Here is a 13,661-nt window from a genome sequence, read left to right as displayed (position 1 = left end):
AAAAATCTGAATTCCATGTGGTCCTGAATGCAGCATATGGTGCCTTAAAGTGCATGTTTTTCTCGAGGTATTATTCAGCTATTAACCGCATATGTCTTGGTTTAACTTTTTACTTCTGCAGCCAAATGAAGCGCTTACATCCTGCACTTCACTGTAAAAAATAAAAAAGGTTTGCTGCTACAAACTACGTGTGACCAAAATAAACTTCCATCTGTGTAAAACACGTCCGACATTTATAAAGTCTGTGAGTAAGTCTTTTCATGTTGCTTTATGCTTCACTAAAATTATCTGACAGCTTTATTTTACAAATGAAGTTTGTACACAAAACATATACAAGTTCTTACAAAACTGTTTTCGATATTCATGGTTCCATTTTTAACAAATTTTTCCTTTAAATAATATTAACATTTCTAATATTAGTATTAATGTTAATAATTGTAATGTATTAATAATCTTTATTTGTCATTATTGGTAATTATAACAGTTGTAATGTATTATTAATAATGTTGAGGTTAAACAAACATGGTGAAGGTGTCACTTTGGGCTCTGTCTCATTGTGACAAACATGTCTCACTATTTTTACATCATCAAACAGCCAGTTGATTAATTGAAAAAATGATCAGCAGATTAATCCATCATGAAAACAGTCATTAGTAAATACTTTATAATAAGCTCCACCTCAACGAACTACAACAGTAAAATCCTACTGTGCATGAATGCATCAGTCACAATCATCTGATGACGTCATATAAAAAACTTTAACAATCAGTCTTTAACCACAGTTTCACGCCTCTGCACCAGTAATTTACGTGGCCGGAGCCATTTTGTTTTCAGGCCATCCGTCCATCTATCGCATTCTTGTGATAGACGGACGTGATATCTCAAGAACAGCTTGAGGGTATGTCATCAAATTTGGCACAAACGTTCACTTTGAGTCAACGAACTGTTTAGATTTTGGTGGTCAAACGTCACTTTGACCTTGCATCTCTCATTCTTGTGAACGCAGTATCTCAAGAACAGCTTGAGGGTATGTCTTCAAATTTGGCACAAACGTTCACTTTGAGTCAACGAACTGTTCAGATTTTGGTGGTCAAACATCACTTTGACCTTGCATCTTTCTCATTCTTGTGAACGCAGTATCTCAAGAACAGCTTGAGGGTATGTCTTCAAATTTGGCACAAACGTTCACTTTGAGTCAACGAACTGTTCAGATTTTGGTGGTCAAACGTCACTTTGACCTTGTATCTTTCTCATTCTTGTGAACGCAGTATCTCAAGAACAGCTTGAGGGTCTGTCTTCAAATTTGGCACAAACGTTCACTTTGAGTCAATGATGAACTGTTTAGATTTTGGTGGTCAAACGTCACTTTGACCTTGCATCTTTCTCATTCTTGTGAATGCAGTATCTCAAGAACAGCTTGAGGGTATGTCTTCAAATTTGGCACAAACGTTGGTTGGAGTCAATGATGAACTAAATATAATTTGATGGTCAAAGGTCAGTGTGACCTCACAAAACATGTTTTGGGCCATACCTGAAGAATTCAAACACTAATTATGACAAAACTTGACACAAGTGTCTGACAGGATAAAATAATGAAGTGATGACATTTTACATCCAGGTCAAAGGTCAGCTTGTAACAGAACGCGTTGTATTTTCACTGCAGTGACGGACCTGAATATTTCCTCCACCACTGTCGGCACAACCTTGGACTGTTTTACGTTGTGTTTTTGTCGTCTGTTGGTGGTTTCTGTCCTTGAAGCTCTCCGCACATTGACAGGAAGCTTTTCTATCTGTGCGTACAGTCACGGCGTCGACGTGCTGCATTCAGGGCAGTTCCAGCATGTTGTGTTCTGCCAGGATTCGCTGGGTCTGTGTGTGCACAAGCATCAGGGCGTGGATGATGGTATGCAGGACGGGCACAGCCTCCTCCTGGTTCGTCACACACACCAGCTGCAGGAAGTACTGTCTGTCTGGGAGGGCGAGGAAGACGAACTCTGCAGCCTGACGCAGCATCCAGGGGTGGTGGGGGGCCAACGCCACCTTGTAGGCTTCCCTGAGGGAAGAGGACAAAAAGCAGCGGTCTGTTGGCGTGATGTCATGACGTCAGTCTGTTAGCTTTAGCTTCACTCTGTTAGCATGCCATCATGAGGTCAGTCCGGCTTTGGTCTCAGACTGTTAACGTGATGTCGTGATGTCAGTCTGTTAGCTTTAGCCTCAGTCTGTTAGCTTTAGCCTCACTGTTAGCGTGATGTCAGTCTGTTAGCTTTAGCCTCAGTCTGTTAGCTTTAGCCTCAGACTGTTAGCGTGATGTTGTGATGTCAGTCTGTTAGCTTTAGCCTCAGTCTGTTAGCTTTAGCCTCAGACTGTTAGCGTGATGTCGTGATGTCAGTCTGTTAGCTTTAGCCTCAGACTGTTAGCTTTAACCTCAGTCTGTTAGCTTTAACCTCAGACTGTTAGCTTTAACCTCAGACTGTTAGCGTGATGTCGTGATGTCAGTCTGTTAGCTTTAACCTCAGTCTGTTAGCTTTAATCTCAGTCTGTTAGCTTTAGCCTCAGTCTGTTAGCGTGATGTCAGTCTGTTAGCTTTAGTCTCAGTCTGTTAGCTTTAGCCTCAGTCTGTTAGCGTGATGTCAGTCTGTTAGCTTTAGCCTCAGTCTGTTAGATTTAGCCTCAGACTGTTAGCAAAGCGATGAGGTCTTTACCTGCCCAGCTCTCCAGGTGTTTTGTATCGACCTTCAGCGTCCGGTCCTTCAGTCAAACCCTCCAACATGAGCTTCAGCCACAGCAGAGATCGATGCAGCCGCAGCAGCATCCTGCACCCTGAATCTGTTCGCCAGGTGAAGTCCACCAAGCCCGCCTTTAGCTCCGCCCCCACCATGGACCGAACCGAGCGATACGCCTGGAGAGGAGAACGAAGAAAATGAGCTGATGACTTCAAATCATCCCGCTATGTTTTTGCGACACTCACCCCTTTTTTTAGTCCAGAGCTGTCAGACGGACCATGTTTCCCATGAGCCTCTGCGCTGTGTTTGAGTGACAGCTCTCGTATCAGTACGACCTTCTCCTTCACCTTCTGAGAGAACAAACTGACCATCGTCCCGAGAGACTCCATGAAGCTGAAACAGAGAGTTGAACCATCACATCAGCGTTATACTGTCCTGAGGACGGAGCGTTCAGACTGTGACCAACTGAACTGCTCAGTCTTGATCCTATGCTAAGCTAACGTTAGCACAAGAGTAACATGAGTCAATCTGATTGTCAAAACAAATCAGCGTAACCAAAGAACCAGAGAGGTTGTTTGTGTCTTTACTTGAGGAGCTGATCCCAGCTCTGCAGGTACGGCTCCAGCAGGATGTCATCAGCGTCCGCCAGGCTGGACTTTAAATACTGGAGCAGACGCCAGGCCTGAAACGATTGGCCAGGACACTCCTTTATGAGGGGCGGGGCTTCGCTGGGCCCCACCCTCTCTGCAGGTAACAATGGAGGCTCAGGCTGAAAGAAAGTAAACCAAAGAAAACAGCTTTTTATCTTTGATGATGTAGATGTTAGCACACAGACTGAATTAACTGGGACAAAACGTTGTTTTTCATACTTGTACTGTGATTTTTAACCTTTAATCCTCAGAGTGGAGTGGGAAAAATTTGTGAGTTTTTGGTTATTAAATTCTTAAACAAACAATTTGTTGCATATTTATTAAAGAAGACTTAGACTTAAATGGGAATACTGATTAGATATTATTTTCTAATTATTGTTATTATAATTATTTAATATTACTTTTTATTATTATTTTACTTTTGTATTTGAAATAAAGTTTTCAGGGTCTTGGAAGTGAGGAGCTTAAGATTATTATATCTGCGAGAGTCCTCATAAGGATAGAGATACAAATCATCGTGTATGTGTGTGTGTGTGTCAGTCTTACCGAGAGGTGGTAAAAACTCAAACATGGCTGCCAGGCGCTGCCACACTCGCCGACTCCACCCTGAGCTGAAGAGACAAATGACCGATAGTGACTCTGTCAATAATAACCATCACTTTATTTTGTTTACACATCCTGTCACAGTCAGGGGCCCCACACCTCGATATATTCATTATGTGTCAGTCTGTTTATATTAATATTCACAGGTTGATTAATTTGTTAAAACATGGGGCTAAAATATAAACAAATGGGTGGGGCCTGTGTCAAAATCATCATCAGGCTATGGCTGTTTTTTTTGTTACTATTTTTTTAAAAATGTAAAATAAGGTAGAAAAGATATTATTGACTTCTGTCCATCATTCTCAGAAATATTTAAAATTATTAAAAAACATGAGTAAGTAGCGTTTAAAATTAATTTAAAAAACAAAAACAAAAGAGTAAGTGTGCTCTCCATGTGATCACCACTAGGGGTCGCTTGTGAGTATTTCCCACCCAGTAATGAAATACTGTATAAAACAGTGGTGGAAGAAGAACTCACATCCTGAACTCAAGTAAAAGTACGTATTCTGTAAAGTTTAAATACATTTAAAATTTAAATTACTTCACTTATTCGTCAGTCTTCACAGTTTTCAGGCAGTTAGCAGTTGAAATGCGTCTTTTCATGAATCCTCCCCACAAACACTCCCAACACGCGGGTAGCGCAGGCTGCAGCTATGAACGGGGCCCTTGGAGCAGTTTAAGGTTCGGTGCCTGGACCCTGGCAAACCGTGACACGGCAGTGCCCAGAATGTGAACCGGCACCTGTCCGGCTGTCCACATGCCGTACTCGCTCAGTACTGGGACTCATCAGATAACCATTAGTGACATGAGTCACTCTGTAGCACGAGTGTTAACCTGACTTTTGGATCTTAGCTAACGCTAGGTAGCTATGGCTCTTTTTTCTGCTAAAAAAAAAAAGGTGGCTGACGTACATTGTCTTGCTAAAGCTCCGTAGAGCCGATCTCCCTCCTCATAAACTTGACGAGGCTTTTCTTCATCTGTAGTAGCTAGCTAGGCTAACTAGGCTAGCTGACCTGCTAACCTCGCTAACTGAGAAAAGTGAAGGAGCTAATTTAGGATAAAAAAGCCCTTGGATCACAAAGGTCAGAGGTGAAGGTAACGAGTGAAGGTAACAAGTAAACAGGTGAAGTTTGTAAAACTAATATACGTCACTCTACGTTCTGCAAGTAGAGAAAATAACGATGTGACAATACTCCAAAGTCCTACGTTAAAATCCGACTGGACTGAAAGCACATTTGTATTTTAAGCATACTGTGCTTAAAGGAAAGAAGAAAGTACTCGTTTAGCTCCTGTGACTTGTTAGTTCTTGAACACAAACCTGTTTTCACCGTCTTCTTTTTTTTTGTTTACTTTCCTCAAAATTTTGATTTGTATTAAAAGTTGTAGTAAGAGTTTTATCTTTTTGAGTTTCACTTAAAAACAAATATAAACGTCTCTTAAATAGAATTAAAACATGAAACAGTCGGATCCACTCTGCTGCTGTTCAACACCTCACTCTGTGAAACCACTCGTTTAAACAATGTGTTGCTTTTATAGTTTTTATATAAAATTTTTTTTTATATAAAACGCCGTCAGCTGTAGTGAAGCTTAAAGTATCACCTAAGAATTGTACTTCACTACAGTACTTGAGTAAATGTACTCAGTTACTTTCCACCACTGTGTCATGAATAAATAGTTTAATAGCATCCACTGAGCCGATGAGAGGCGGAGCCAACATGGCCGACACTCAGTGACGGAGGAAACTCACGGAGCCAGAAGGAGCTGATGAAGAGGAGCAGAGCCAACATGGCCGACAGGAACAGGTAGCGAAGCAGCGTCCTCCGTCTGAGGAAGACCATGGTGACCACAACACACACAGACACACACTTTCCCTTTAACTCGTCCACTGAAAACACACACACACTTTCCCTTTAACTCGTCCACTGAAAACACACACACATTGTTTACCAGCCGTCACTCGTCATCACACTCTCACACTCTCCCTCGTTGGGGTGAAAGGTTGTTTGTTTATAGGAAGTACAAACATGGACGACCTTCGCACTTCACCTTTGTACTGTTTATCTCTCACACACACGCACACACACTCACACTATGACTCTCCTGTAACAACAGGGCAGTGAGCGTCTGTGGTGAGTTCACTGACTAGTAACAGTGAGCAGGAAGTTCATTAACGACACAAACGTCTCCAGAAGTGGCGACAGAAAGTTTTATTGATGGTAAACGACACATGTAGCACCTTTGAGTTGGAACGAGACGTTTAAAGACACATGATGGGTTCAGTTTTCAAACACATCTGATTGATCGATGCCTCTGATTGGTCGATGCCTCTGATTGGTCGATGGATTGACTGATGTCTTTGGTGTATGAGTCAATGTGCAAATATATCTGTGCATACGTGTGCTTGTGCTTATTTTCAGTGTGAAGCTAATTAAGGGTTAAATTAAATCTTAAGGTAAAATTAAAGGTTTTCTACTACGTCAGTAAAGAATTATGGCTTTCGAGGTTTCATAAGGATTTATTGATCATCCTCATTGCTAATATTGTTGACTGGACCTTCATGTTAACAGCTGAAGGGCAGCCGAGTAAAGTAAAGCTAGAGATAAGGGATTATTTTGGGGGAATAGGGTGAGTTAAGGGGGCGTAAAGATGTGGGGGGGGAGTTTAAGGTTAAACTGGATGAGTTAGGAAAGAATAAAGGTTCTGCTGAGGTTCAGGTTTTGACAAAAATAGAGTAAAAACAAAGGTTGTGTTCAGGGAGATTAAGGGTTTTAACAGTGGAAGATAAGGGGTTTTCTTTCTACAGTGCAAAAAAAGACTTAACAGTGGTAGAAAATTAAGTCGTGACTCGTGACACATTTAAGTGAAACAATAAAATGAAAGGCTTAATGTTTGGCTGGTCCTGACTCCAGAGCAGAAGAAGACGACGACACCGTGTCAGAGTATAAATCTTAACTTAAACCTGTCTGACATGTTCACAGGAAGTAGATCATGTTTTAATAAACTCCTCAGTGACTGAGCGTCAGTTTGGACGATCAGGGAAAGACTTTGTAAGAAAGTTATTTCCTTCAGGTGTGTGGTTGGACGTCGATCTTGGTGAGGACAGGTGTGTGTGTGTGTGATGACGTCAGGAGAATCCTTCGGCTTTAACCTGCAAGACGTCGCACAGGCCGGGACGCTTCTGAAGAACCTGAGGAAGAGAACACACCATCAGGAACCCAAAATGTAGCCTGCAGACTGACGGGAACCGTTGACTTCACCCCGACTGATTTTACTTGGTGGCTCGTTTGATGAAGGCACAGGACAGGATGTGTGCTTGTAAATTATGAACGAGGTGTTCATATGACTGGTTTAAACCAGCCAATCAGAGAGCAGGATTTATTTTGTTTTCCTTAAACTCACCCTTAGCGTGTTGAGAATTTCTCCGAACAGATGTTGAGCTTCCTGAGTGTCCGGCTCCTCGAAGTAATCCGACACAGAGACCTGGACGCTGATCGATCTGATGTTCTCACACACGCCTGCAGAGACACACAGGATGCTTCCTTAAGCACTGACACCTCAGGATGAAGATGTTAAGTGTGTGTGTGTGTGTGTGTGTGTGTGTGTGTGTGTGTGTGTGTGTTCAGAGGACAGTCAGTGTGTCTCACTGTGGAAGTGCAGGATGGCCTGACCGCTGACGGGTGTGTGTGTCAGGATCAGAGTCTCAAGGCTCTTCAGTCCTGCTTTACACAGCTCTGTCGCTGCCTGCAGGCCGAGGTCGGTAATACGCTCCAGCTCCAACACCTGCAGGTGAGCACAGGCGCACACTACACACACACACACACACACGCACACACACACACACACACATATACACTCATCAGATGTGTTTCTATTATATGTTTTGTTAACCACCGGTCACTGTCACTCACCAAAATTAAATATAATCTGAACACAGAGAGCTGAGCAGAATATGTGAGGAAATAAATTAATAAACGATCCCACATGTTCTGATAATTCATCATGTGTTCACATTAAAACACCAAAACGTCTGAAAACAACTTTTTTCTTTTCACTCACCCAAAGCAGCCAATCCCTGAGTCCCACAGCCGGCCCCGCCCACACTGAGCGAGCGGAGGTATGGCCAGCATCGGCCAATCGTCTGCAGGCAGCGGTTTCCAAAACGAGTGGGCTGTTGACTGAAAGGAGACGTGAGAGATGATCAGCCCCTCCTGGATGTTACGATCGCAGCAGTTAACGCAGATTCAGTCAGTTCAGAAAACACTAATGACTGTGTCTCTGCAGCGTGTGTGAGGTCACTGACCAGGGGTGAGCTGGAGCCACCTGCAGGCTGCTGATGTTCCTGCAGCCCGCACCCAGGGCCCAGAGAACCTCGTGACCAAGAGGGTCTGATGAACTCCTGCAGGGACAGACAGGTCAACAGACAGACAGGTGAACAGACACGTCAACAACAGGTAAACACACAGACAGGTAAACAGACAGGTCAACAGTCAGACAGGTAAACAGACAGACAGGTGAACAGACAGACAGGTGAACAGACAGGTAAACAGACAGGTAAACAGACAGACAGGTGAACAGACAGACAGGTCAACAGACAGGTAAACAGACAGACAGGTGAACAGAGGTAAACAGACAGACAGGTGAACAGACAGACAGGTGAACAGACAGGTAAACAGACAGACAGGTGAACAGACAGACAGGTAAACAGACAGACAGGTCAACAGACAGACAGGTCAACAGACAGGTAAACAGACAGACAGGTGAACAGAGGTAAACAGACAGACAGGTGAACAGACAGACAGGTCAACAGTCAGACAGGTAAACAGACAGACAGGTCAACAGACAGACAGGTCAACAGACAGACATGTGAACAGACAGGTAAACAGACAGACAGGGAAACAGACAGACAGGGAAACAGACAGGGAAACAGTCAGACAGGTCAACAGACAGGTAAACAATCAGACAGGTAAACAGTCAGACAGATGAACAGGCAAGTAAACAAACAAACAAACAAACAGGTAAACAGTCAGACAGGTAAACAGTCAGACAGATGAATAGACAGGTAAACAGACAGGTAAACAGACAGACGGGTAAACAGTCAGACAGGTAAGGAGTCACCTGTACATGAGTGTCTGCAGGTTCCTGCTGTAGCAGCTGGCGAGCCACAGCGTCCTGTCAGTGAGGATGTGAGGACACTGAGAGACAGACAGGTGGAGCAGACTGCCCCCTGCTGACCTCAGCAGAGCCTCCACCCCCGCCTCCACACTGCCCCTGAGACAGGAAACACAACCAGCTCAACTACAATACCCACAATGCACTGAGAGAGCACACCTCTTCTCCTGTCACACCTGAGCATCATGACCATCCATGCTTTCATGTAAACACGACCTCCTGTTATCTGTCCTGACCAATCAGACGGCAGCTGGACTGAGAGTAGATGCTGTTACCACGGCAACATGCAAGTGTTTCATTTTTTAAAAGAGATAAGAAAAGCTTAAAAATCTGTCTGAGTTGTGTCTAGGCTTGTATTGCTGTCTTTGTGAGGACCGTTACAAGGTTTAATACATCATAGTGAGGACACTCAGCAGTATGAGGACATTTTGGCCAGTCCTCACTGCTTCAACAGGCTGTTTAAGGTTAAGACTTTGTTATAAGGTCCAGGTTAGAACGTTATGGTTGAGGGTTAAGGTTAATGGTTCGGGTCCTCACGAGTACAGGCAGACAAACGTGTGTGTGCGTTACCGTGTGTGTTTATGGTAATCCTCTCGCGTCTCGTCGGCTCGTCTGCTTCGAGGCTTCAGGTTGTTCAGAACCACAGACTGAGTTTGAGTACACCACTGAGACAAAGTGATCAGGAACTACACACCACACACAAAGAGACACAACAAATGTAGATTACTCCGCTGCTGAAAATAGTCCCCGACAATGTCCTCCTGTTTGTTTGACTACAGCTGTTTCAGGGACATTCCCGACCATTTATTAAGTAAATGAAATATTTATGAGGCACCTACTTATAGTTAAAAAAAAGCCACATGAAGAGTGAATTTTCTCATAGTCTGACCCTCTCCACATCAAACAATAATGTGACTATAATGATGTATTTATACTACACAGGTTAGCTAGCTGCCACCGCTGTTCTGTACTGTATACCACCCAGGGCGGGTGCTAGCTAGCATCGATGATGTTTCAGTGAAAACATGGTGGCCGCCCTCCAGTCTCCCCCAGCTGGCCCCGGTAAGTAGACGGTAAGTAGGCTAAATATTGAGCCACAAAACCCCATTAGTATTGTTAGCTCTGTTAGCACCATTACCAGCGTCAACACGGCTAGTAATGCTAACATAGTTTAAATTGCTAGTGGGGTTTTGCTGCTCAAATTGTGCCGTTAACTCACCAGGGCGACATGGGGGGAGACAGGAGAGCGTCCACCGTGGTCACAGTACTGTTACTGCTGAAAGAGTGGTACTGCTAGCTAGCTACATGGAGCGGCTAGCTAACAGCTAACATTAAAAAATGTTTTTACCATAAGATTTTTGGGGAGGTTGATGACAGCAAAAAAGAATAATATCAGTCTTATTTTTAAACAAAGAAGATGTGATGAAGATGATGACATCAGCAGCAGTTTGAAGATGAAGATGATGACATCAGCAACAGTTTTTCAATGGAAGCGATGATTTTAACAAACGTAGCAGCTAACTGCTGACGAAACGACCCTTAGACAGACGATGACACAAGCAACAGTTTGATGATGATGACAATAAGATAAGTGATGATGATAATGACATCTTCTCTACCTCGGCTGACACTCTGGCGTTCTCCAGACGGAGGCGTGTCCAAACCGCCGGGTGCCGGGCAACAAACCGCCAATCAGAGCAGACCTCGGCGGCGCGCAGCAAGGAGCGCACGTCCAAATACGGAAACACGCAGAAAAGCCCCGCCCTCAGCCTCAGGGTGTCCGCCTCCAGCTGTCTGTCACCGTGACGACGGGAGGGGGTGGAGCGCAGGGAGGAGGGGGCGTCTGCAGGGGACGAAGAACATCCAGGCTTTTATTGTGAAGCAGCTGCAGGAAGTGCTTGCAACAACCAGCCATTAGAAAGAGACGGTTTACCTGAACCAGGTGTGTGTGTCCTGGCGAAGACGAGTCTCCTCATCTCAGCGCTGCTCCAGAACCCCCCCTCCTCCTCTTCTTCCTCCTCCTCCTCGTCATCTTCCTCCTCCTCTTCTTCAGTGCTGTGGTGGCGGCGGTTTCTTTTGCTCCACGTTCTCCCACATCCTCCCTCCTCCAGCCTGGAAACACAGAAGTAGAGATGGAGGTGAAGAAGAGTTATGTTGACGTGATGATGGCGCCAGATGAAAAGTCAGAGGCTTAATAACCGAAGTTGTTACAGAACATCCTGAGGGACACATGGACGATGAACCACATCTCATCACAGTCGACATGTTTCAGTCTTAACAGGTTAAATATTCACCAACAGGTCTACGGATCAGACTTCCTGTTACGTACCACAGTCTCTCCCTCCTCCTGTCTCCTCCTCCTCGCTCTCGTCGAGTCCAGGGTGCGGCGTAGTGTTGAGGGTGGAGGTGGACCAACCCCGCCTCCCCGTCCCACCCCCCTGAACCCAGAGACAAGGTCCGCATACGACTGGACAGACCACTGAGAGACAGAGAGGTGATACATCAGAGAGATGCTGTTTGAAACTAAAACATACGGAAGTGTATTGCATTCACTTGACAAATAAAAAAAAGCCCTGTTTTCATGGTATTTTTTCCTGTTTTTCTGAATAANAATTTTTTTCTGTTTTTTTTGTGGTGTAATTTATTTATTTTCCTGTTTTTTGGTGTATTTTTTTCCTTTTTTCATCGTAATTTTTTTCCGTTTTCCGGGGTATTTTTTTTTTCTGGGTTTTTTTTTTTGTGGTAATTTTTTTCTGTTTTTCGTGGTAATTTTTTTTTTTTTTTTCGAAAAAATTACACCAAAAAACAGAAAAATAAATAAATTACACCAAACAACAGAAAAATTTACCACGAAAAACAGGGCTTTTTAATACTTTTCTGTTAAAACACATTAAAGAATTCAATTACAAAATTATGCAGAAAAAATCTTTTTAAAGATGAAAAATGTCAAACAGTAAGCAACATTTCAGACTGTGTTATAGTTCAGACTTGTTTCCACATTAGAAGTTATGCTTCTGATGCGTTCAGGTACCTGTAGTGATGCTGGCTGTACAGCTGCTCTCCCAGTCTGTAGGAGCCTGACACACTGTAACTCCTCTGGAGGAGGAAGAGGAGAAGGAGACGTTAGAGAAGGTGGAAGGAGTTGACAAGAAGGAGGAAGAAAAGTCCCTGTGATGTTGCATGTTTTAAGTCTCGTCCACACGTACACGAGTATATTTGAAATAAATTTTTGGATGTGTTTTGCTCTTTCGTTTAGGCGCAGATGTTTACGTCACTGCAGACGGATGTTTTGTTGAACTCTGTCCTGGATGAAGATGTTCAGAAGCTTTGTTGTCAGTGTTGCTGAGCTGATGTTTCATGTTTTCAATAGCGCCACTCTGACCTCACTAACAGGACTTTTTACATGTTTGCACGCACAAATGTAGAGTTTCTCTTCTGCTGTACTGAGGAACAGAGGCGTCAGAGTGACCTCTGGAGCTCAAAGGATCCCCTGTGTCCGTGTGTCTCAGACAGTCACACACTTTCCAGATCATTATTGTTAAGTTTGTCATGTTGGGACTAAACACATGGACAGACTTGCGACTTGAGAAAATCGTACATATATGATCTGAACATGTTTTATAAGATTAACAAAAGTAAAGTTTTGTGGAGCGTCTGAGAGAGTTTGTGTCAACAGGAGACAAAATGATTAAAACAGGACAACATGACCAGATTCTATTTATTTTCATTAATGTTTATATTTATAATGTTATATTAATGTCACAGATAAATTAGTTTTTCTCACCCGGTTGCCGATGGTTCCCTGCATCTTGTTTGTGATGATGTCATCAGTGCTGCCATCCAGACTGCGCCCCCCTCGCCCAGCCACAGGTGTGTATCCCTCGCTGAGTGTGTACGGGTCTATGTATGCGTTGTCATGGTGTGTGTAGTGGTTGTGGTGTGTGTGTGAGCTGAACAGCAACAACTGTCTCTCTGCACGGTCGGCTCGTTCCAACAACGTCTCAATGAACACCTGAAATCAAACACGTAAGCAGTAAGAAATACATATTCTGAGGGTGTATTAATACACATGTCAGGTTTACTGTTTAAAACAGGGTCCCTACAGCTTAAGGTAAGTTACTGTTTAAAACAGGGTCCCTACAGCTTAAGGTAAGTTAGGTTTAAGGCTTTTTAAATGCCCCGCGTAATGAAACTTGAGACCAATTTTTACTAAGCAAAATTAGAATAAATATATATAAATATATATATATATTGAGTGCGCATGCGCCACGGTGTATGCAGCCTGTTCCAGTCGCTCCTGCTTACTTTAACTTTGTTTTCAACTTTTTTCCTCTCTTCTTTATCTTACTTGTTCTGTTTTTACTTAAGTTATTTATTAAGCTACGTCCTCTCTAAGCATGCTTGTGTGGAGAGTTTTTGTTGTTTCGCTCGTGGTGGAATCGCTCCTTTTACTCTGCCACTCGACCGTCGCTCAGCAACACCGCATTGTTTACTCCAGGGATCAGCTGATGGAGCT

General features: G+C 43.5%; 2 protein-coding genes across 2 annotated transcripts in view; both read right to left on the bottom strand.

Annotated features, from left to right (window-relative positions):
• Positions 1-1,459: 1,459 nt before the first annotated feature.
• gltpd2a (glycolipid transfer protein domain containing 2a) lies at positions 1,460-5,968 on the bottom strand. Its single transcript, XM_050067532.1, has 6 exons — positions 5,724-5,968; positions 3,920-3,984; positions 3,311-3,492; positions 2,969-3,116; positions 2,703-2,899; positions 1,460-2,053 (listed from the first exon to the last, which is right to left on the bottom strand). Exons 1-6 carry the CDS (start codon positions 5,812-5,814, stop codon positions 1,825-1,827), a joined length of 912 nt encoding a protein of 303 aa, XP_049923489.1. The 5' UTR covers positions 5,815-5,968; the 3' UTR covers positions 1,460-1,824.
• Positions 5,969-6,168: 200 nt separating this feature from the next.
• The window catches only part of LOC126404290 (F-box only protein 41-like), an 18,178-nt gene continuing 10,685 nt past the window's right edge, over positions 6,169-13,661 (bottom strand). The window contains exons 6-17 of the mRNA XM_050067428.1: positions 12,930-13,157; positions 12,177-12,241; positions 11,475-11,624; positions 11,079-11,257; positions 10,765-10,988; positions 9,716-9,831; positions 9,092-9,244; positions 8,277-8,372; positions 8,033-8,151; positions 7,621-7,779; positions 7,376-7,491; positions 6,169-7,163 (exon numbers count right to left, since the gene is read on the bottom strand). Coding sequence (XP_049923385.1) covers positions 7,101-7,163; positions 7,376-7,491; positions 7,621-7,779; positions 8,033-8,151; positions 8,277-8,372; positions 9,092-9,244; positions 9,716-9,831; positions 10,765-10,988; positions 11,079-11,257; positions 11,475-11,624; positions 12,177-12,241; positions 12,930-13,157 — 1,668 coding nt within the window. The 3' untranslated portion in view covers positions 6,169-7,100. The remainder of the gene's footprint in view (positions 7,164-7,375; positions 7,492-7,620; positions 7,780-8,032; positions 8,152-8,276; positions 8,373-9,091; positions 9,245-9,715; positions 9,832-10,764; positions 10,989-11,078; positions 11,258-11,474; positions 11,625-12,176; positions 12,242-12,929; positions 13,158-13,661) is intronic.

Source organism: Epinephelus moara, chromosome 17 (assembly GCF_006386435.1).
Source record: "Epinephelus moara isolate mb chromosome 17, YSFRI_EMoa_1.0, whole genome shotgun sequence".
Taxonomy (NCBI): domain Eukaryota; kingdom Metazoa; phylum Chordata; class Actinopteri; order Perciformes; family Serranidae; genus Epinephelus; species Epinephelus moara.
The sequence above is the reverse complement of the archived record's forward strand: the minus strand, read 5'-3'. Positions and strand labels throughout refer to the sequence as shown.